This window comes from Alligator sinensis, unplaced genomic scaffold, assembly GCF_000455745.1.
Source record: "Alligator sinensis unplaced genomic scaffold, ASM45574v1 scaffold456_1, whole genome shotgun sequence".
In the NCBI taxonomy this organism is placed as follows: domain Eukaryota; kingdom Metazoa; phylum Chordata; order Crocodylia; family Alligatoridae; genus Alligator; species Alligator sinensis.
Window position 1 is genome coordinate 1,301,387 of NW_005842311.1, and position 21,744 is coordinate 1,323,130.

General features: G+C 39.8%; 1 protein-coding gene across 4 annotated transcripts in view; it reads left to right on the plus strand.

The window, feature by feature from the left end:
• The window catches only part of CUL1 (cullin 1), a 75,077-nt gene that overhangs the window by 15,123 nt on the left and 38,210 nt on the right, over positions 1-21,744 (plus strand). For all 4 annotated transcript variants that reach the window (XM_025209836.1, XM_006028401.3, XM_025209838.1 and 1 more), the window contains exon 2: positions 7,147-7,435. In XM_025209836.1, coding sequence (XP_025065621.1) covers positions 7,296-7,435 — 140 coding nt within the window. In that variant the 5' untranslated portion in view covers positions 7,147-7,295. The remainder of the gene's footprint in view (positions 1-7,146; positions 7,436-21,744) is intronic.

Sequence of the window (21,744 nt, forward strand, 5' to 3'; positions counted from 1 at the left end):
TCCACCCCCCCCCCCCCACTAATGCACCGTGAACCCAGGCTTACCTTAAGTTCCCAAAGCAATACTGCATGACACTGATCCACTCCCTGGGGCAAGGGCAGGCAGTGAAAGCTGGAGTGGAAGCCCAGAAACTGACTACTTTTTGCTCACAGAATTATCAGGAGAATGGTGGCTAGATAGGAGGAGCCTAGGGGCCACAATTTAACCTACATGGGCCCATTTAACCCTTTAGGGGCCACCGTTTATCCCTTCATGGACCCTGGTATATATGAAGTATTATATTCACTCCATTTTTTTCATGCAAAGTCATGGCACAAACAGTTAAAGAAACTTGGCCAAATGTGCTCATTTTTCCTGTCAGTTGGAGCAGAGTATTATCATCAATGAATATTGGACCACACTGAAGTTGCCTTGATAGTGGTATAATAAAGTGGTTATAGAGTGCTTTGTTATTTTATAATAAACAGTGGCACAGTGGTGTAATGCAGGACTGGTAATCCAGTGGCAAAACTTTCACTGGTTTAAGCAGTGTAGGATTTGCCTCAAAATACGAAGTAGTTTTTGCCATTTTTACCTACCTATTTTGAACCATCACAATAAAGTTCTAAATAGAGTCTGATACTTCTATTATGTTTTCTTCCTTTGCTTTATCTCTTTTGGTCACATTAGGAAAAATTATGAGCTTCTTTTGACATGGCGTCATAGAACTTAATTTCACAAGTGTCAGGTTTTGGTTTGTAGTAGATAACATATGCCATTTCTTAAACAACTACCCATATGCCACGTTAAATGTGATGGTTTCATTGTATACTTGCCCCTCTCCCCATTAACAAGAACAACAGGTACTGCAGAGATGATATAAATGTAGATTTGGTGCTTCAAAGCCATAGTGTAAATTAGTGGCAGAATTGGCACAACTCTAGAAGAGCAGGGCCCAACCTTTTGCTTCCACAGGCTGGATGAAAAGCATAAAGCTGGTCTGTGGGCCGGTTTCAGCATTCCCTGATCTGCATCCCTACCTGCACACCACCTGGATTTGGACTCTCACTTGCAATCCAGCCACAGGCCAGTGCAATTCAGCACCGTGCCACCGGGATTCCGCCACTGAACAGCTCAATACAGCCCTGCACCTCATGATCTGGACCCATGCATCACCCTATCTAGTCCTGCACCAATCAGATGTGGTGTGTACTGCCATGTTGTCTGGCCCTTTGGGCTCCCCTCTGGAAATTTGGCAGCAGGGGAGCAGCAATTAATGCTGCAATTGCTCTTCCATTGCCAAATTTCCAGACCTTTCAGGAGCCCCACGGGCCAGAGGGGTGTAGGCTTGGGGTTGACCATCCCTACTCTAGTGTCCTAGTTTTTAAGCATCAAATCTATCCAACAACATTCCATCTTTCTAATGACTGGTTCAAAATTAATCATCCATGCACTGCTGCTGATATTGCTTACTAAGGTGAGAGGTCCTACCCTAACATTGTTTATAAAACTGGGTTTTTAGTTTTGAGCTTGTAATTTTCATTTGTTTGGCAAGCCAGCCTGTTGTAGTGTTCTAATCACCACTAACCCAAGAACTTCTGATTTCTAATCCAGTCTTTGTCACTATTTTACCATATGCCTTGGGATAAATTTCCATAAACTCAGTGTCAAAATAGAGCTGATTTAGCAGGGTATGACATTGCAAAACTAAATGCAAAAGCGTGAGGTATTTCATTTATGCTTCATGGTATTTATTTTTTGCCATGACTGATTCCAAGGGCTTAGATATGTATGTACCTAATCCAAAAGGTCATAGTTTTTACTTTCTTAAAGGTCTTAGTAATCATGACATCATGTAAGAGACACCAAGTATAATTAAATTCTCTAGACCTGAAGGCCTCTGAGTTCACATATGGATGGGTTCTCTTCACACTGATCTAAAATATTTATTGGAACAGTGCATTCTCTAACTTTATACATAGGATAAATCTTCACATTTTCTTTAAAAAAGATGTACAGTAATAAAAGTTATACTTCATAACAAAATATAATTTTGGTGCATATATAATAGTATATTTTAGGCAAAACGGACTAAATAGGAAATTGTTTTGTAAGTAAACTGCTTATAACTTGAGTAGTCCTACCAGCTATTCTATGTTCCAGTTAAACTGAATTACCATTTAACTCCTTTCCATATAGGTGAATGATATGCAGAAAGATATAAGTACACAATGTTTAGTTTTATCCATATGTTGTTTTTACCAAGTGTATTCCAAATAACTGGTAAGGTGAATCGTTTTAGTCTATGAAGCTTGTAAACAGAGTTAATTACTTTTCTTGATTGATTCGTTTAGTAGCAAATTCAAATTCAGAACTAACCAAGCAGTACTGAAATATTGTAATCAAATGCAGATACTGCAGTGCCAGTTAAACCATATAAAGGATAGACCCTTGTAAATTGTTAGGTGTCTAAAAAATAAATTGCAGAAAATTTGAAACCAAAATGAAACCATGGCCATTTACCACTGCCCCTCTCTTCCAGTATATTAATTTTAAAATGCTAAGATACTAATTTGATTAAGAGGTACAAGCATAGGATTGTACCTCAAAACCTCTGGAGTAAATTAGCTGTTCCAATAAGCATGCAGTTTTCTTCTCAACACAAGATGAAAGCCGACTAAAACCAGACTTGGGAATAAATGCATTGACTTTTTATATTTTATTTTTGGACTGGATATAATAAACGTGTACTTTTGTAGTTTATCCCAGTAAGTATCAAAAACCCTAAAATTTATGGTAATGCTACAATTCTTTTCTTTTGGCTGCTAACCCTAATATTAAAGAGTATCATAGAATCACAGAAAATTATGGTTAGAAGGGACCTCAGGAGTCCATCTAGTCCAGCCTCCTGCTCAAAGCAGGACCATTCCCAACTAGATCATTCCAGACAAGTTTTTGTCTAGCTGGATCTTAAAAACCTTGAAGAATGAAGACTACAATTTTTCTGGGTAACCTGTTCCAGTGTTTTACTACTCTCTTAGTGAGAGAGCTTTTCCTAATATCCAACCTAAACTTCCCTTGCTGCAACTTGAGACCATTGCTCCTTGTTCTGTCACCTGCCACCATTGAGAACAGTCCAGCTTCATCCTGTTTGGAACCTCCCTTCAGGTAGTTGAAAGCTGCTATTAAATCCCCTCTCAGCTTTCTCTGCTCTAAACTAAATAAGCCCAGTTCTCTCAGCATCTATTCATAAATCTTGTGCCCCCACCCCCTAACCATTTTTGTTGTCCTCCACTGGACTTGCTCCGATTTGTCCACAACCATTTGGAAGTTGGGGGGCCTAAAACTGGACCCAGTGCTCCTGAAGTCCACTTGTCCCCAGCAAGTTGGGAATATAGGCAGTCCTCGGATTTATGACACAAGAAACACAATTGGTTCCTGAAAACCATGTCTTAAGTCAAAATGTTGCAGCTTGGAACCAATTTTTTCATAAGAAACAATGTTATAAATGGGGGATTGATTCCTGACCCAAGGCCTGATACCCTATTTTCACAAAAAATACCGCAGAATTTTGTACTCGATCAATTATGGATGAGATATATAGCTACATTAATGTATTTATATTGTAAATAGGAATCATATTGTGTTGGAAGGACTTCTCTGAGGTGACTTTGCTGGACTTTTCAAAAGGCTCTTGGTTGGACTTCTTGAAGGGTTCTTGGCTGGAGTCTTCTCAGGAGTATTGGCTGCAGGTTTTTCTGGAGTCTTGTCTGCTTTCTTAAAGAAAGTATCCAAGGAAGTTTGGATGGATGTTCTCCAGGGAGATGAGCGATGCAGCAAACTTGTTCGCTGGTATGGCATGGCATTAGATCAAGCATTTATGGTGTCAGTTTTGACTTTACGAGTTGAAACGGTGTCAGTTTAGAAACGTAAATGCGAAACGTTGCAACTCGAAACACTAAGTCGAGGACTACCTGTATTTACTTATAAGGAGGTTGGTGTGCAAAATTAGTCAGTTTCTGCAAAAACTGAAGCTTTGGTTTAGCAAAGGAAGTTTCTGTTCTGAAGACTGAAGAGAAGTTTTCAAATGTTAATTGATATCTTCCAGTCTTGTACCTATTCTTGCTGTTTTTTAGCTTGTCCAATCAGTACCAGTGTAACACTGAGATAATTGCTCAGTGTTTGGCTGCTACTAAGAAACCTTCTGTGGTCAGCAGTAATATCTACAAGTATCATGGCAACACTGTTGCTGGTTGGAGAAAATTCCAAACAGTACTGGAGATGGTTTCTTCATCTTTACCAGGGAAAGTGTGTATGTGTGTGGGAAAGGAGGAGGGTTCTTGAACTTCTTTCTACACCGGAGTACAGAGCAAGGATTGTAGTAGGATGTGTGTGTGTAATACATATAATCTGTTTCCTGCAATAATAGGGAGGTGGACATTCTTCCTGTCTTCCGTTTTTGATTTAAGGAAAGTGGAATTTAAAAGGTTACACTTCCATTTCTGGAAATGATAGAAGTGAAAATTAACCATGCAGTGCTTCTATATCATGGTTTACTGTTTCACTCTGGTAATGTATTCACAATATTAGTGTGTCCTTGTGTGTGTTTGTAATTCATAGGAAAATAAAAAGTTTGTCTTTTAGTCAAAAATTACATTTACTAGTTTCTCATTTTTTGCATGATCTTCCAATAACTTGCTTCTCATTTGTAATAATTTCATTTCAATCATCCACAAATTCTTTACAATTTTAAAATTTGTTGTCAGAATTAAGGACCTAAGATACCTGGGGGTAATTAGCAACTCCTAGTTGAATTTAAATCTTTCCTAATCCATCTGGAAGTTCAAAGAAGTATGTAATTAAATGCAAGAATACCTATTACTCAAGATAATATTATGAAAATGTAAAGTTTGGGATTTAAAGTTTAACACCATGAAGAAATAGAATTTCTACTTTATCATAAGTCTGCAGTTCCTGCCTAGTCCATCCTTCTATTTGCTTGTCTGTCCATCCATCCAAATGCACCCTTTCTTCCATAAGTTTGACTAGGGTCTTTGAGATGTCGTGACATTCTCAAGATTTTTAGAGCAGCTTTTTATGGGAAGCCGTACAAATATATGTTCTGGCTGACCTTAAAAGTTTTTGGCAGACATAAAGCTGGGAAGGCTTTTTGTAATAGGATACTAAACCTGGAAAGAAGGTTGAATGCTGGTATAGAACAAGCAGCTATCCAGAAATAGTTATGACAGCGGCCCTATCGAATACTGTATTTCCTATAGGAATGTTATGCTGTCTACCTTTCTAAATCAGATGAAGAAAAAAGCATGATTAATTTGGCCCCAGTTACATCATTTTTGTAAAATTTGGGAAGGGCTTCTATGGTCCCTGGTTAAAAGGCACATAAGCAACCTTATGCTGAGACTCCCCATTTTAAAGTGATAAAACAGTTAGATAGTTGTACTGGCAAACTTTATCAGCATAGTAAGTGGCAATTTTGGTTAATTGGTACCATATCTATATTGGCCCTAATTATCTTGTATTCATGGGTTAATTTTTAGATTGTCCTTTGTATAATTTTCATTTGTTACCTAAGGGAGATTTTTAATAGTTCTGATGCCACAGTGGGTGGACCATGTAATAATCAAATTCTAAAGATGTTTCTTAAAATGCCTACAGTGCTTGGTATGCTTGGCACCCAGTCCTTGGGGATTGTTCTCTTCATGTCATATCTGCCATTTTAAATGGCTTATACGTGATTACCAGTTTTTATCAGTGGTTCTAACCTTTCTGTGCTACAGCGCCACCCGCCACCCCCGCCATTCTTTTGATTGAGTAAACTCCTACCCTATGAGTCCTTCTGTCTTCTCTCTCGTTTATCTGCCTTCTCCTTTTATCTCATTTTCCATACCTTTTTTGTTTAATTTAAATTCATTTTAATACATTAATGGCTGCTTGTTCCATTACATAACAAGAGACATGCTGCCCAAGGTGACTGATGTCCGTTAACTCAATCAGAGCTTCAGAAATCAGTTTTTGTTCTACACATTTTTTAAAATCAAAAGTTTTGAGAGGATCTAGAACCTGGGATAGCCTGTGATGACAAAATATTAAAAAAAAACTTTTAGTATTTCTTGGCTAACTCTGAATCTTTACTAATGCTTCTGGAAGTTCATTAAGCAGTGCCTTGTCATAAACCTCTGGGGTAGGCTGAAGTGTGGCAATTTTACTACTGTTGGGAGGGAAAATCTGTTTTTATTAATTTAGTGTCAGCTGCTGGGAGAGCTTTGCATTGGGAATATTTTTTTTTGCTTTCTTATTAGCAGTGAAGTAGTCCTCATTAACTTAAATAAAGTTTCTAGAATTCCACCCTCTTCCAGCTTTGTCATGGCAGATGCCCTAGGGCCTGGTGACATAGCTTGTCATAGAGTGCTGAACTGGAAAATTGCTTTGTCTGTCTCGAGTATTTCCAGATCTCTTCTCTTCAGACTCCCATGTTAGTAAATGTCAAACCAAAAAGCATCCTCAAAAAGGAAAAACAAAACTATTGAAAATAGGAGTAAATAAGGATCTAAGAACTCTCCGATAACGTTAGCATGATTTTCTTTCAGGTTAACTAACTTTTGTTTTCTGTGGCCCCATGTGTGTATCATCTATATTTCATGAATCTTAAGAAATTTAAAATCAGTAACCAAGTCAGGAAATCCATTAAGATGCAGTTATTCTGTGAATATTTGGGGTCCATGATAAATATTACACAGGCCTTTAGTACAAGTGGTGATTGCAGATCAGCATTGGTTGCTTCTAAAATTCAGTATTTTGTTTGGGCAATAGTATGGTTGTCTTTCAAAATTTTTCCTTAAGCTTGGTGATCATCCTACAAATCTATATTTAAAACTTTATCTGTTTGTTGACACTTTTTGGTGTGAATTCAGGTTGTAAAGCTGTTTTGTGTTTTATTTATTTATTTTTTAAAGTGCCAGGACAGTGACTAGTATGATGAAAGCAATTATTGTGTTCCATTAGTGGTAGATTTAGTGGTATACAGTAGGTTTTACTGATAAGATGCAGCATTTCCTATTAAAGTTTTATATCTTTTGTTATAATAGCTGATGAAAACGAATGCAATAGCAGTGTATGATATGTGGCTTTTTCCTTATTTTTTGGCAGGTTATCTTGCAGGGGGACAATACTTTTCATATGTAAAGAATATCTCTTTTGAGTGATTGCGACCTCGACTTAGAATGTTGTTTAACTTCTGATGGAGGAATAACCAGATCTCACACTGCTGCACTGGAAGACTTCACAGGAAACCCAAAATGTCATCGAATAGGAGTCAGAACCCACATGGACTTAAACAGATTGGTCTTGACCAGATATGGGATGATCTCAGAGCTGGAATTCAACAAGTTTACACCAGACAAAGTATGGCAAAGTCCAGATACATGGAACTCTACACGTATCCTAATGCATGCTTTTCTAAGAAAAAATAAGCCAGTTGATACTTCTGCTGCTGTTAGCAGCTGAAATTACTTTAAATCTTAAATTTCTGTTGTTTTGTAAACTGTGGTGTTTGTTTTGTTTTTTAACCTCAAGTTTCAGAATGGCTGACTCTTTTTTTTTTTTTTTTATTTCATTGCAGCAAAGAAATAGCAATGATCAGTCACTGGTAAAAGAAAAGCATGGCACAATGCATTTAGGTTAAGTTTGCTGTCTCAAAAATTATGCAGCATGTCTTATAATCTGTGTTTACCTGTAAAATGCCAGGTGGTACTTGCTGTTAACATTAACAAGTTAACGCAGTAAAGAGTTGCTGCTGTAACTCTAACTTGTCATAAATAGTGTCCAATTATTGTAATTTTTTTTTGTAGCGGGGCATGTGAACCATATGTGTAGTACCCCTGTCTCCTGAATTCTAAAATCAGTTTTACAGTTTTCAATCTAGAGTTATGGATGAGTCCTTTTGAATTTTTTTTTTCTTTCTCAGATTACCCATTTTCCAATGAGAGAGTCAAACTAGTAAGAGATTTGTTTTAATGTGTATGCTGGCCTGATATTTGGAGTATTATATTAGAGGAAAATGTTCCCATCCAGAGAGATGCTGTTCAGAGAAGCTTCTGTCATGTACAGTAGAGAGAGACAAAAAGCCTATTACTAAGAATGTACCTTCTGGCCTTTATTTTGAAGAGAGAAATGTGTGGTATGTGCTTATGCTTTTCACAAGCACACAGATGGCTTTTGAAAAAGGTTCAGAGAGTAAGGTCAGGTCTTTCTGCCTTCCATCTCTCCTGTTTACCCTCCAAGCTTATATTTAAGGCAGGTGCTTCATAAGACAAGGATGCCAACAAGTTAGAGACACACTATTAAAAAGTAATATTTGGTAAGTGAACACTTTTTGTTTATTTCTTTAATCAAATTTTATGTTCCTTGATAGATTAAGATTGAGAATCTTAAAACTTGCGGAAGAAGGCAGACCCAATACCCAAATTGACCTTCATTAAAATTTCTTTAAACCGATTTGTAATTTGAGAAATTGTTTGTCAGATTTCAGTCCTGTTTGTAAGATTCACTATTGTTAAGTGGTGGATATAAAGTTCAAAACTTGGAAAAGGATGGTGGAGGGACTGAAGGCTGTGATACAAGTTTACTAGTGCTTTGGATTCACAAGAGGGTAGGAAAATGTCCATCTAGCATATCTACTGTTCTACAGTTATAGCTTCAGAGAGAAAGTTGTATTTATAATCTTCTGAACTGTGGATTCATATTCTCAATTGGTAGCAATAACTCGTGTTCTTTGTTGGTTTCATGCAAAATGTCTTTTCAGTAGTAGGTGTAAAACTGGAATATAGAAGATTCAGGATTTGGTTTACAAATTTTGAGTGAAACCTTTAAGCATTTTTACACATGCTCGGTGGGGGGACGGGGACACTTTAACTAGAGCACCACTCTAAAGTGCCCACAGCGTCTCATGTATCAGCTTCCCCGCACTTCGAAATTGGGACACTGTGCTTAAACCACCCCGCTACCATTTTGAAACGCAGGGATGCTGATACATGAGACACAGGGGCTGGCTGGAGTGTGATAATTGGTACAGTCCAACAAACTCAATTAATCAAGACTGCTCCGATGTGCTGTAATTACCCCTATACATGTACAGGAATCCTTAGAGACTAATACTTTCCAGCACCAACTTCAGTTTGTGATAGTCATAAACCAGGAACAAACTGGTGCATTCTTGACTAAAGAAGAAAATCTACAACTGATAAAATGTGCGGTAGAAATCTTAAGGAAATGAAGTGTGGTAGAAATAGCATGTTCTTTTCTGAGTGTCTTCAGCATGTTTGGTATTTTTCCTAGGTCATTAGATTTAGTAATAAAAATATCAAGAGTCTTTCTGCTATAGTAACACACTGATAGGAATGGAGTGTTCTTGTCTCCTGTTATCTAGATAGTTACTTGGGGCAGTGTCTTGTGACTTCCTTCTTAAGCAGATTCTTTATTTCTATTTCCTAATAGAAAATTTAGGATTTTGTTTAGAAACAGGAATTTTATAATTATGTAGAATATCCTCTCTATAGGACCCTGGCGCACACTTATACTTGAGATGTAATTAACCAGTTAAACAAGATGTAAGTAGTTATCTGGCCACGTATTAATGCTGTTAATGGTTTGATAAAACCAGGAATAAGGCACAAAGTTACTACACAAAGTATGTGTAATAACTTTGGCTGGTTCCTTTCATGCTGTCCATTGAGCGTGTGGCCAGGCTGGCCACCCAGTGTGCCCTCTATGGCTGCGAGCTGTCGGCTGATCCTAGGCTCCAAGCCACGGGGTGCACAATGTGCTCCTGCTGCTTAGGGCCCCATCAGCTGATTTGGTGTACCCCTGGAGCTGGGAGCCCCATCAGGTGCTGGGGCTCCTAGCCAGGGGACTGGTGCAGGGAAAGCCTCAGATCAAGATCTCAGGAAGCCTGGGACCCCCCCAGTCATACTTCTTGCCATGCATTGGTGTCATGGCAGGAAGCGCAATCGTGGGAATCATCCATCAGATCTCATGATGCCTTCAGTTGCACCTGTGGCCTTTGGCGCACATACGGTCTGTGCTGCTCAAAAAGGTAGTATTTTTCTTCCATGTAACAAGTTCCTGAAACATAATTTTTCTATATTATATTTTGCCTTCAAATTATCAAGAAGTGCATGTTCTTTCTAGTACTAATGGATCTAAAGCTTCAGCAGCATGGAATCCTATGCAAAACCTGAGCATGCTTGCTCATTACTAGCTAGCTCAGAATATCATTCCTTGCAGAGACATGAAGTAGTTAACCATGCTAAAATAGGTACTGTTTTACTTGATATAGTGAATCAAGACGGCATTCAGATGGAAGCATTATTTGACCCTGTTGTTCCTTCAGTAAAATACATCTTGGTGCTTTAACAGAGAGAGAGCTTTGAAATCCGTAGGCAAAAACCCAGTGTGTAAATGTTACAACTCAAAGTGATTTCTTTAACTCGCAGGTCTTTTCTACCTCCTATCAAGGGAAAAGTAATTCAGGCCATCATGAACAAATTCATGCCAAGGTTTGTCAACAAATGGGGAGTGACTTTCTTCTTTGTACAACTGGAATAAATAAGTGCACTGTATTTACCTGAATCCAAGATGACTTTGAATTTAAGATGACCTTTCCCCCACAATAATTAGATTCAATAGATAGAAAATGTGTACATTTATTATAATTTTCCATGGATATAATCTAATTATTGGGGGGGCTGTCTTTAAATTCATCCTCCCACTGCTGTGGGGGAAAGCAGTGGCAAGGGGGATGAGGGGTCAGACCCTCCCTTCCCCCCTCCCCCACTCCCATGCCTACCATACCTACTATTTGTCCCTACCATATTTCCTCCATTCGTCCTGCCACGTACCACCTGCCCCCCATGCTCCGTGCTTGACCCCTGTCACCTACTAACCTCCCACACAGCCTTCTCTGCTGTATATTTGCTGCTGCTCTGCTCTGGCTCTAGTGCAGTGAGCAGCAGTGGCCATGGCCTGGTCCCATCCTGCCTGGCTGGGCAGAAGCAGCAGCAGCATCTCTGGGCCCAAAGCTGGAGCAGAATGTAAGTTGCGGGGGCTGGTGGTGCATGTGGTGTGGTCTGCCCTGCACTCCCATGAAACCACACAGCTAGATCTCCCCTGCATGCTGCCCCCGCACCCCAGCCGCACTGTGATCTCCATGTTCCTTCTTTACTTCTTTAACAGGCGTTAGAAAGAAAGAAGTTTAAATGAAAATATTAGCATATCGGACAAGTAGCCTTGTTACTGCAGCCTTATCATAAATTTTTATCACTGTCTGTCGTACTAAGTTTCAAATAAACCTACCTCTGTGAATTAAAATAATATTTAAAATGGATGTATTTAGAGTTTATGAAAAGAACCAGGGGTATGCTATTTCTAAATTAAAAAGTAAAACACTTTTTTTACCGCCAGATTAATATGATACAAGTAGGAGACTTGTCTGAGCAATAGGTCAACATGTACAGTATATCATTCAAGCTGCCTTGGGCTGTTTCTCATGCTCCCATTTCTTTCTTATGACACTTGCAAAAAGGGGTCCACTGGACTTCTTGGGGTCAGTTTAATGCAAAATGGAAGACCTCTAGAAACTACAGTTCTGCAGTACTAATGCATTATATCTACCTAGTCCTCAATTACTGTTTGATAATATGAAGCTGTAGTATTTGTTAGTACTTCAGATTCAGGATCACACAATGCTTCAGTTGTTTTTCAGGTAATTCTGGAAGATCATTTCTGACATGGCTCTTGAAACCTAATTGTTACATATTACAGATTTGTCTTCAAACGATCAGAAGAACATCATTAGTGAAGAGATTAAAAAAAAAAAAAGACAGTTCTCCTATGATGCTTCTTCTGTTCTTGACAAAAGGTATAATGTAATGTACGGCTGCACAGTCTAGTAAAGTAGAGGTGGAGTACTTTTTTAAAACTAAAAGCGCCTCTTCTTGCCTCAGCCCACATGCTATTGAACTGTGAAGTCCCCACGTAGACAAAAGATGGTGGAAAGTTCATTTAAGCAGGCTAACACTGCACATTTGTTTGCCTTTCTGCCAAAGTGACTCCACTTCAAGTGGGCTGTATACTTGGCTAGTAAATAGTTTGGGATTATCCTAGAGACATTGCAGCAGTTAGTATTTTGTTACCCATTGGTATCCATTCTTTATAAGAGGAGTATATGATGTTTCATTGATCTCTGAATATGTGCCATTATATGCATGTTGGGAATCCTGAAGGTTAAAATAAACATGTATGCATTTACATATGGAAAGAATGTGTTGCATCAGATAATGAAATGCATAATGTATGCTTTATCCTAGGCAACTTCAAAAACAAATGCTTGGAGGTAAAATTGTGTGTAGCCATATAAAATATATTAATTTTTTCTTCAGTTTGAAGTAACTACACCATCTTTTTTTTTTCCTCATTTGACTCGTATGTTGATCACTTGATGTTTTTTATTTGCTTTTTAAAAAAACAAGACTATTCAGTGCAAAAACAGCTACTGCCATGTTGATTCTGAGAATTCGAAACTTACAAACTCAAGACATTTTAAAGTTATAGTTCTTTTAGTACTTTACACATACGGTATGAAATACTATAGTTTTTCTCCTGTTTGAATACATATATATAGCCAGGTACTTATAGATGCATGCTGGAATGTGGGGTTACAAGGAAATATGACATTATAAGGTATGTGCCATAGAGTCATTCTATATTCCTCTGACAGATACAGGATCCCTTCATGCACGTTCTTTCTACTCAATTTAGACTTTCCCATAAACCACTTTGAATTTTGCACTGCATAGCGCAAACTTCAGTGTGTGGAGAACTGACCATGAGGTTTGGAGTGTAATCCCAGCACCATCATTGATACTCTAAACAAATCCTTTCAGTGTTTTCACCCTCTGTCCTCTATTCCATATGTAAAACAGGACTGGTTTTTATAATAGTTTAATAATATTATATATAGTAAGTATGTTATTGGCCTTGTGGAAAAGTAGCAGAGTCAGATATGGCTTTTAGGGGGGCAGGGGTGTTTTTATGTGCTGTTCTGTTTTGTTTTTAAAGAACTACTTTTGGGGAGGGATCTTATTTCATGATGATGCCTGGATGCATTTAATATGGGTGCCTGGCAAATCTCGTTATAGAATAGCTTGAAATGTATTTTTTCTTAAGCCATGTTACTGGCTCATATTACAACTTTGAACTTGCGCTGCAGCTTTGTTAACTCTCCTTGAAAGTGAATTATTTTGGGAAGTTCCTAACTCTGGAAATGTGATCAAAATTATTTCAACTGCTTGAATTGTTGGGAGTATTATAAAAATCGTGTAAACTTTCATTTCTTATTGTTTACAGTGGCATTATTTGCTTGTTTTCATGCAACATAATCTTTGAGCTGTATTTGATCAGAAATTGTTAATTTAATATTAATGTAAGTTTTCTGAAAGATTCGGTCTCTAAAAATGAAATAAACTGTATCGTTCCTGGAAAACTATTTAACAGAATTTAAATGTTTCTAATTCCCTGGTAATTTTTTAAAAGCATAGTATCTTCTGTGTCCGTCTACCACAGCCATTACTTTTTGGTGGGCCAGTTCCTAATACAATAAAGAGCCCAACACTGGCTCATATGAAGTAGCAAAGACCCTTACATAGGTGCTACCTGAAATGAATAGGAAAGTTCTGTGTTGAAATAATTTGACATTCTTATCAGCATGCTTACTCATTTTGAAGAACCTCCTTTATAGTTTCTTTACTGTATCTGTATTACCTTGTTTAACTTCTTTTTCTTTCAGGTCTTTTCAGTTTTACCTATCTGTTCCATCCTGTTTCTTAAACCAGCTTTCTCAGGTTTGTTAATTTCTGTCAAATGTATTAGCAGTTTATTAGAGAGTTTTTGTTAAGGTTTATTTGTATTTGTTTATGCCTTTTAGTCAATTTCTGTAGCTTTGATGAAAACCTGTAATCAGTTTGTTTTATTCAAGTACTTTCAATATATGAATGCGTTGCAAGTATTAAGTGGCGTGACTGTTTTAAGTCACATGACTAACATGTTTGTGCCTATAGCCTTTGCTATATGAGACTTGTTTGTAGTAGTTTTGGCAGAGTTTTTTTAAAGTCTGTTCTATTTTGTTTGTTGTCAAGATGGTAGTATAGAAACTTGCTTTTCAGTTAGAGCAAGTAGGTGGTAAATTTGAGATGTTCCTGTGAGCATGCATGCCATGGACTGGTCTCTGGGAAGCTCTATCTTCTGCTATAAGTAGGGTTGCACCAATAAAGATTTTCTTGCCAATGCCGATAGTAGATGATTAACCAATAATACAGACCGATGTTAATCTGATAACCAATGTTTAGTAATGGTGCAAAGCATTTTAAACTACTGACATTAGAAAACTTTTTTTTGTTTGTTTTGCATTATGCATGCACGCATGCTTCTTGCCTGCTCTGGCCCCCGATAAGGAAGGCAGTAACCGTCCTATTCCCATGCAAGTTGCCCCCTCACTCACGGCTCTTACTCGCAGCCCTGCTCTCCACGCAGCTCATGTTCCACCTTTGTGCGAACTGCAGCGCTGGGCATGTTTGGAGCCCCAGAGCATGCTGCTGCCTCAGTGCTGGTGGGCCCTGTGCAGCCAAGCTCAATGGCTTGCGCACTGGAATGCCCCTTGTGCAGTGCCTCACCCTGCCCACATGCAGCCCAACATCTCCAAGGCAGCCCTGGTGCTCAGGCCCCTGCTGCACACACAGCATTGCTGTGGCAGCAGCAGAAGGAGCCAGTAAAGGTCCCTTTGTTGCTGAGTGTGGAGCCCTATAACCACTCCCTGGCACCCCCCTCCTTCTCCCATTGCTTGCCGGGACCTGTAGCCTGCCATGGGCTTGGGCTGGCAGCACTGTGTGGGGACCGCCATGCTCGCCAGGGTGCTCTGGGCATAATGATCAAAAAAGCTGATAATGTTCTCCTTTTATTGGTGCTGATCTGATAGCCAATGGATATATTGGTGGACCCCTTCCTATAAGCAAGTTTTATTGATTAGTAAGGTTGTATCAGAAGCACTGCAAACAGACAAAATTAAACATGCAAGTGCTAAAGATGAATTTTATCTGTTGGTAGCTTGTGATTATCATTATTTATAGGCAAATTGAAAAAGTGTGTGAAACTCACGGTGATTCCAAATTCTGAATCACGTTGATTTGAATGAAGTTTGGTAGGTTTTTTTGTGGTCTCATTTTTCCACTGTGTATTTTTTTTTTTTTTCTTATACTAAAATATATTCCTCTAATTTACAAGGGCAATGCACATGTAATTTAGAGTGAATCCTAATCTTGCAAAGCACTATAAATGTCTATTTTGAAGTAGTGGGAGTTGAAGATTACTGTTACCTCTCAGAAGGTTCTTAGTATGTTACTGGATCAGACCTTGGTGGTTAGTAGCTGGGCAGATAGTTTTGGGGGGGAAAGTTTCGTTACTCTATTGCATATCACTACAGAACATTCCATTGCAGAATTGTCTTGTCCTTTCACTATGACTTCTAAACCATTGGATAGAAGTGCAGAAGCATCTCTTGATGTTTCCTGGTAGCCGTTTGGGCCCCTGCTACACATTACATATGTTATGCAATTAACCGGTTAATTGTGCAACAGAGTTAGACTGGGCACATGTGCAAAGTAATTATCACATGATAAAAATGACCAGACAGCTACAAGAAGAGCCAACCAGCTATAAAGTTAGTATTTCAAAATGTGTAACAACTCCATAGCTGGTTTCTGTACAGCTTTAATTTCAATGTAAAAGCAGGGCCTTGAATATATGTGTGGCTTCTAAAGCATGTTGCTGTTGTGGAACTAGGTTTTGCTTTCACTAAGGCAAGAATTCTTTTTATAGAACTCTCCTTGTGATATTCAGGCTGCCTGTGATGTACTTTGTTCCAAGTTTACAGATTGATTACAGGCACTGCACTTGAGATTTTCTTTTGAATCCATCAATCTTCCTGTCAGTGGTTGGCTTTAGCAGATGGGGACGCAGATTGTAAACAAGGATGGCACATGAGAGAGCATTCTTTTATATACACATCATGTGTTTAATATATGGGGGGGGCATTGTACAGGAAAACCTGCTGGACCACACTAAAGAGAGAATGCTAAAGGTATAGATTTGTTTGTACATAAAAGTCAAAGTGAATGAAAATGTGAGTTTCAAACTAAGTAAAAGACTTTTGTTGTGTGATTATACAGCTATACAATCGCAGATAAGTACAGCCAAAGGGGACCTCCAGAGGGCATCAAGTTTAACAGTACTGCTTAAGGGAGGATCATTTCTTTCTAAAGAATTCCAGACAGACATTTGTGTCCCAGGGGCCGAAGGCAAAGGGCCGGGAGACGCCTCCAATGGCGGTACCCAGGGCAGAGCCAACCCATCAAGACAAAGAGAAAAGCCCTGAAGATAGGGTGAACTTACCTTTTTCAGGGAAAGATGCACTGGATGAGGGAACGCGCATGTGATTCATCAGCCGCATTTATCTATGTCTGGGAGCAGTGCAGGCAGATGATGTCATAAAGAAGTGCAGCCCCACTGAAATAAAAGCCAGAGGTGGGAAAATGGCTGGGGGAATGCTGCAGGCTGCAGAACTGTTCCCCACGCCAAGCACAGGCTGCATGAGCAGCAAGAAGAGGACCTGAGGGAGGGCCCATCAGAGGGGTCCAGGGCCAGTTAAAGGGGCCACCATGCCAGGCAGCAGCAAAGCTGGACAAGGGAAGACGGCGTCGAGGGACGGAGGAGTCGCAGACTCTGGAGTAGTGAGTGGGATGGTCCAAGATCCCATTCCCCTTTTTTCTCTTTTTTCATTAACTTATTTTAGTTGTGTCCATTGTCCTGGAGCCCCAAGGCCGGGGCTAGGGCCCCGGGCAGTGTTCATGCATCTGGAGGAGCCGGGGCAGCGTGGCGGGTAGCAGTAGGGAGAACCCGGCATGTTATCAGGGACGGCCCAACGTCCTGAAGCTATCCCGTACAGAGTGAGATTAACAGGAGCCAAACTGACAAAAAGAGGACAGGTGGCTACATTGGAGGGTGAGCCAACTGGCCGTCCTAAAAGCTGGCGTGTGGCTGGTGTGTAGGGGAGGTGGAGCCCCAAGAGTACCCGCTAGGGGTAGCGCCCGACCAGCAAGGAGCCACAGGAGGGAACACCACCACTGAAAGGGAAGATCAAGGCATGGCAGAAAAGTATCAGGGTCTCCCTCGGGGTCAACATGACCCAGCGTCAAGGCCGCAAGTACAACCTCCGCAGCCAACCCTGGGCGTGCGCTCCAGGGTGGCAAGCGAGCACCTACACGAGGCCAGGCAGGTTCATTTTGTCTAACCTGTGCTTAAGCGTTTTGGTGATGGGCATTCTGTGATCTCTCTAGGGAATCTGTTTCAATGCTTAATAACCTGCATAAGATGGAGAGTGTTCTTCCTAATATCTTACCCAGTGGTTGTCAACCTTTTATGGACTTGCACCCCTTATTGGACTCAAGGTACCTCTCCATAACTTCTATGAATTGAGTGCTACCCAATTTAAAAAATGCTTTTAGATATTAGTGTTTATTCTCTTGAAGAGGTGCTGGGTAGTGAGGGGCAGATCAGCTAGGCAGAGACAAGTCTGACAGCATAGAATCACAGAAATTAAGGGCTGTAAGGGACCTCAAAAGGTCATTGAGTCCAACTGCCTTGCTCTGGGCTGGAATACTGCTGAAATCAAATGAGCCCAGCAAGGTGTCTGTCTAGTCTCTTCTTAAAGATGTCTACATTTGGGGATTGCACCACCTGCTTGGGAAGTCTATTCCAGATTCTGGTCACCCTTACTGTAAAGAAGTTCTCCCTTGCATCCAACCTCTAACAGTTTATGGCCGTTGCTCCTTGTCCTCCTCTGGGGCACCCTAGTTCTCCCAGCTCCCAATATTTGCTCCTTACAGACTAAATTTTCTTGCACCTACAAGGGACACATCTTTGCAGCTGAGCCTCTGGGTCTACACTCAGACTTGAACTCTCAACCTTCTCCCCAGTAGCTCAGCACACCAACCCCTGAGCCAGACAACAGGATCTGAGTATGTGTTTATCTGCTTAGCTTATCCCCTCACACCTCACAGCACCATTCTGGTGGCACCTTGGTTGAGAATCATTGATCTAACCTAAATGTTTTTTGTTGCAATTTTCATCCATTTTATTCTATCCCTGATGGACCAGAGAACAGTCAGGTGACATCCTGTATCTAGCAGCTCTTTTTTTGTATTTGCTAACTGTTATCAAATGTATCTTACTCTTCTCTAAATTAATCTCAAGTCTCTCCTCATGCATCATGTTTTCTTTAATTATTTTTGTTGTCTGCTGGACTCTCTCTAAATATATTCACATCTTTCTTGAAGTGCTGTATGCTGAATATGACACGGTACTTCAAAGTGTGGTGGGGGAAAGTGGGAAGGAGAGATGTTTGTCTTTTGGCACAGGATTATTTCAGCAGATTCAGGGATCATGGCTTTGGGAGAGTAGCTGTTCTGTTACTCAATTGGAGTACTGAATTATAAATTCTAAATCTCTCAAATAGAGAAAATGCTTCAAAAGTAGCCATGTCCACATGAAGCTTAATTCTGTGTTTGCCATACTGGTTGCAAGTGCCCTGGTATCCTTGACCTAGTGAAACCTAATTTCTGTCTTACTGGTGATGGAAAGTGTCCTGACGTAAAGTTCAGTTGTCCATGGCAATATAGGTTAACAGTGTAGCTGATGTTTTGATGAGTTTAATTAAGTGATTTGAGTGAAAAAGTGGTTTCTATTTTGATTGATTCAATATGTCTATCTGTATTTGGTATGCAATACTTTAGTAGTTATTGATGCTATGTTGCTTTATATTTGAGAACCTTTTTTGCATGGTTTGTGAATGAGGTCAGTTCATTAAACATTAACTCTATAGCAGTTGTGCATTTTAGTGGCCTGGAGACCTTATGTCCTTTGGGAATACATCCAGTCATGTCTAGGTTTTACAGAACTGAAGAAACTGAGGCTTGTAATCATCCAGTCCTTGAAAAGTTAGGATCTGAATGACCTTACCAGGTCACAGTGCAAGTCATCTAGAAGTTCATAACAACATTTGTCCCTCAAGGTCCTATTTTTTTCTGTTTGCTGTAAATTTGGCTAGACTGTATAGAGACCTTCATGCCCTATTTCTCAGTACTGTACCTTTTGTTTATTCGCGAGGACAAGTTTGTGGTCAGAATAGTGACACGCTTCTTTTTTGTGGTTCTTTGTCCTACCAGGTGAATCATAGCATAGTTCTCACTTTTGTTTTATCTTAAAATGTCAGGCTCTTAGAAAAAATCTTTGTTTTGGACACCCATACAAACAAAGTAATGTAGCCAAGCTCTCCTTGTCTGAACACACAGAATTCCATGTCTGCCGTTTACTATAGTAGTGACAAAGAAGTACTGGGGAAGTATTCAGGGTCTACTGATTGAGATCATTCTCTGCCTTTGCAGATGGGGAAAGTTGATGCATTTGATGGTGATCTATAAAGCTGGCATTATGCATCACTTTCTACTTTTTCAAGACATCATATGGTTGCTGTCCTTGGTGGATATGATGTTCAAAAGCAGCTTCTTGCAGTTTGGTGTAGGTTGCTTTGGGGAATGTAAGCATTGCAAGTGGCATGTAGGATAGCAGAAGAGTTTTCCATATTTGATGATTTTCTTCATCTGAGTTCCTTTATATCAGTTTAGACTTCCTTTTTCAGTTTACCATCCGTTTATAATAGTTCCACTTCAAAATATAAATGTGTTTTATTTAATCAGTTGAAGTTGAAGAGTTTTTAAAGTCCTTTACTTATACAGGTGATATCACTGAAAAGGTTTTATGTACTTTCTCCTTCTTTTGACAAGGAGGAATACCAAAGAAGGGACTAGGATCTCTTGAGAAAATTATTTGATAGGGAAATGTTTCAATAATGGTTCACAATAATGTAGTATGTTTTGTTAAAGTATCTCCCCCAACTAGATTGATTCCAATTTTGAAAGATATTTAGTACTGGTTACAAACATAGCATCAGGTTGCAAACAAATGCCTGCTTTTGCTGTCCGTTATTGATGCAAGCTTTCTTTCACGTTACTGCTTCCCAAGTTTTTTTCTATCATGTTTCTCATATGTTTGTACTGAATAATGTTTTCTGAATTAAAATCTGTTTTGGAGTGAATCAGAGCAATACAATATTGAAAACTTGTACAGTATTGAAAACTTGTGGTGATTGGGGACAGTCCTAGATAATTGGAAAAAGGGCAAATATATAATGCCCATCTTTAAGAAGGAGGAGGATCCAGAAGACTATAGACCTGTCAGCCTCACTTCATTCCCTGGAAAAATCGTGTGGACGGTCCTCAGAGAATCCATTGCTAAGCATTTGGAGGAGAACCTGATTAGGAACAGTCAGCATGGATTCACCAAGGGCAAGTCATGCCTAAGCAACCTGATTGCCTTCTACGATGAGATGACTGGCTCTCTGGCTGCAAGGAAAGTAGCTGACATGATTATATCTTGATGTTAGCAAGGCTTTTGATATGGTCTCCCACAGCATTCTTGCAAGCAAGCTGAGGAAATATGGGCTGGATGGATGGACTGTGAGGTGGATTAAAAAGCTGGCTGGATTGTTGGGCTCAACGGGTAGTGATCAATGGTTCAAGGTCTAGTCAAGGCAGCTGGTACCAAATGGATTCCCCAGGGGCTGGCTTGCTCAATATCTTCATTAATGATTTGGCAGATGGGATGGATTGCGCCCTAAGCAAATTTGTGGATGACATGAAACTGGGGAGTGTAGCAGATATGCTGAAGAGTAGAGCTAGGATTCAGAGACCTAGACAAATTGGAGGGTTGGACTCAAAGAAATCTTATGAGGCTCAGTAAGGAGAAGTGCAAAGTCCTGCACTTAAACTGGAAGAATCCTGTGTACCACCATAGGCTTGGGACCAACTGGGTAAGCAGCAGCTCTGCAGAAAAAGACCTGGGGATTACAGTAGACCGTAAACTGAATATGAATCTGCAGTGTGCCCTTCTTGCCAAGAAGGCTAACGGCATACTGGGCTGCATTAGTAGGAGTGTTGCCAGCAGATCAAGGGAAGTAATTATCCCCTTCTATTTGGCACTGATGAAGGCCACATCTGGAGTAGTGTGTCCGGTTTTGGGCAGCCCACTACTGAAAGGATGTGGACAAGTTGAAGAGAGTCCAGCAGAGGACAATGAAAATGGTTAGGAAGCTGGGGAACATGACTTAAGAGGAGAGGCTGAGGGAACTGGGTTTATTTAGTCTGCAGAAGAGAAGACTGAGGGGGGATTTGATAGTAGCCTTCAACTACCTGAAGGTGGTTCCAAAGAGGATGGAGCTAGGCTGATCTCAGTGGTGAACAAGGCAGGTTTAGGTTGGATATTAGGAGAAATTTTCTTACTAGGAGGGTGGTGAAACACTGGAATGGGTTATCTAGAAGGTGGAATCTCCATCCTTTGAGGTTTTTAAGGCCCAGCTTGACAAAGCCTTGGCTGAGATGATCTAGTTGGGGATGGTCCTTCTTTGAGCAGGGGCTTGGACTAGATGTGCTCCTGAAGTCCCTTCCAACACTAATTTTCTATGTTTCTATGATATAACTGTCCAAATCATCTTGAATGCATTTTTGTTACATTTCTGTGAAATAC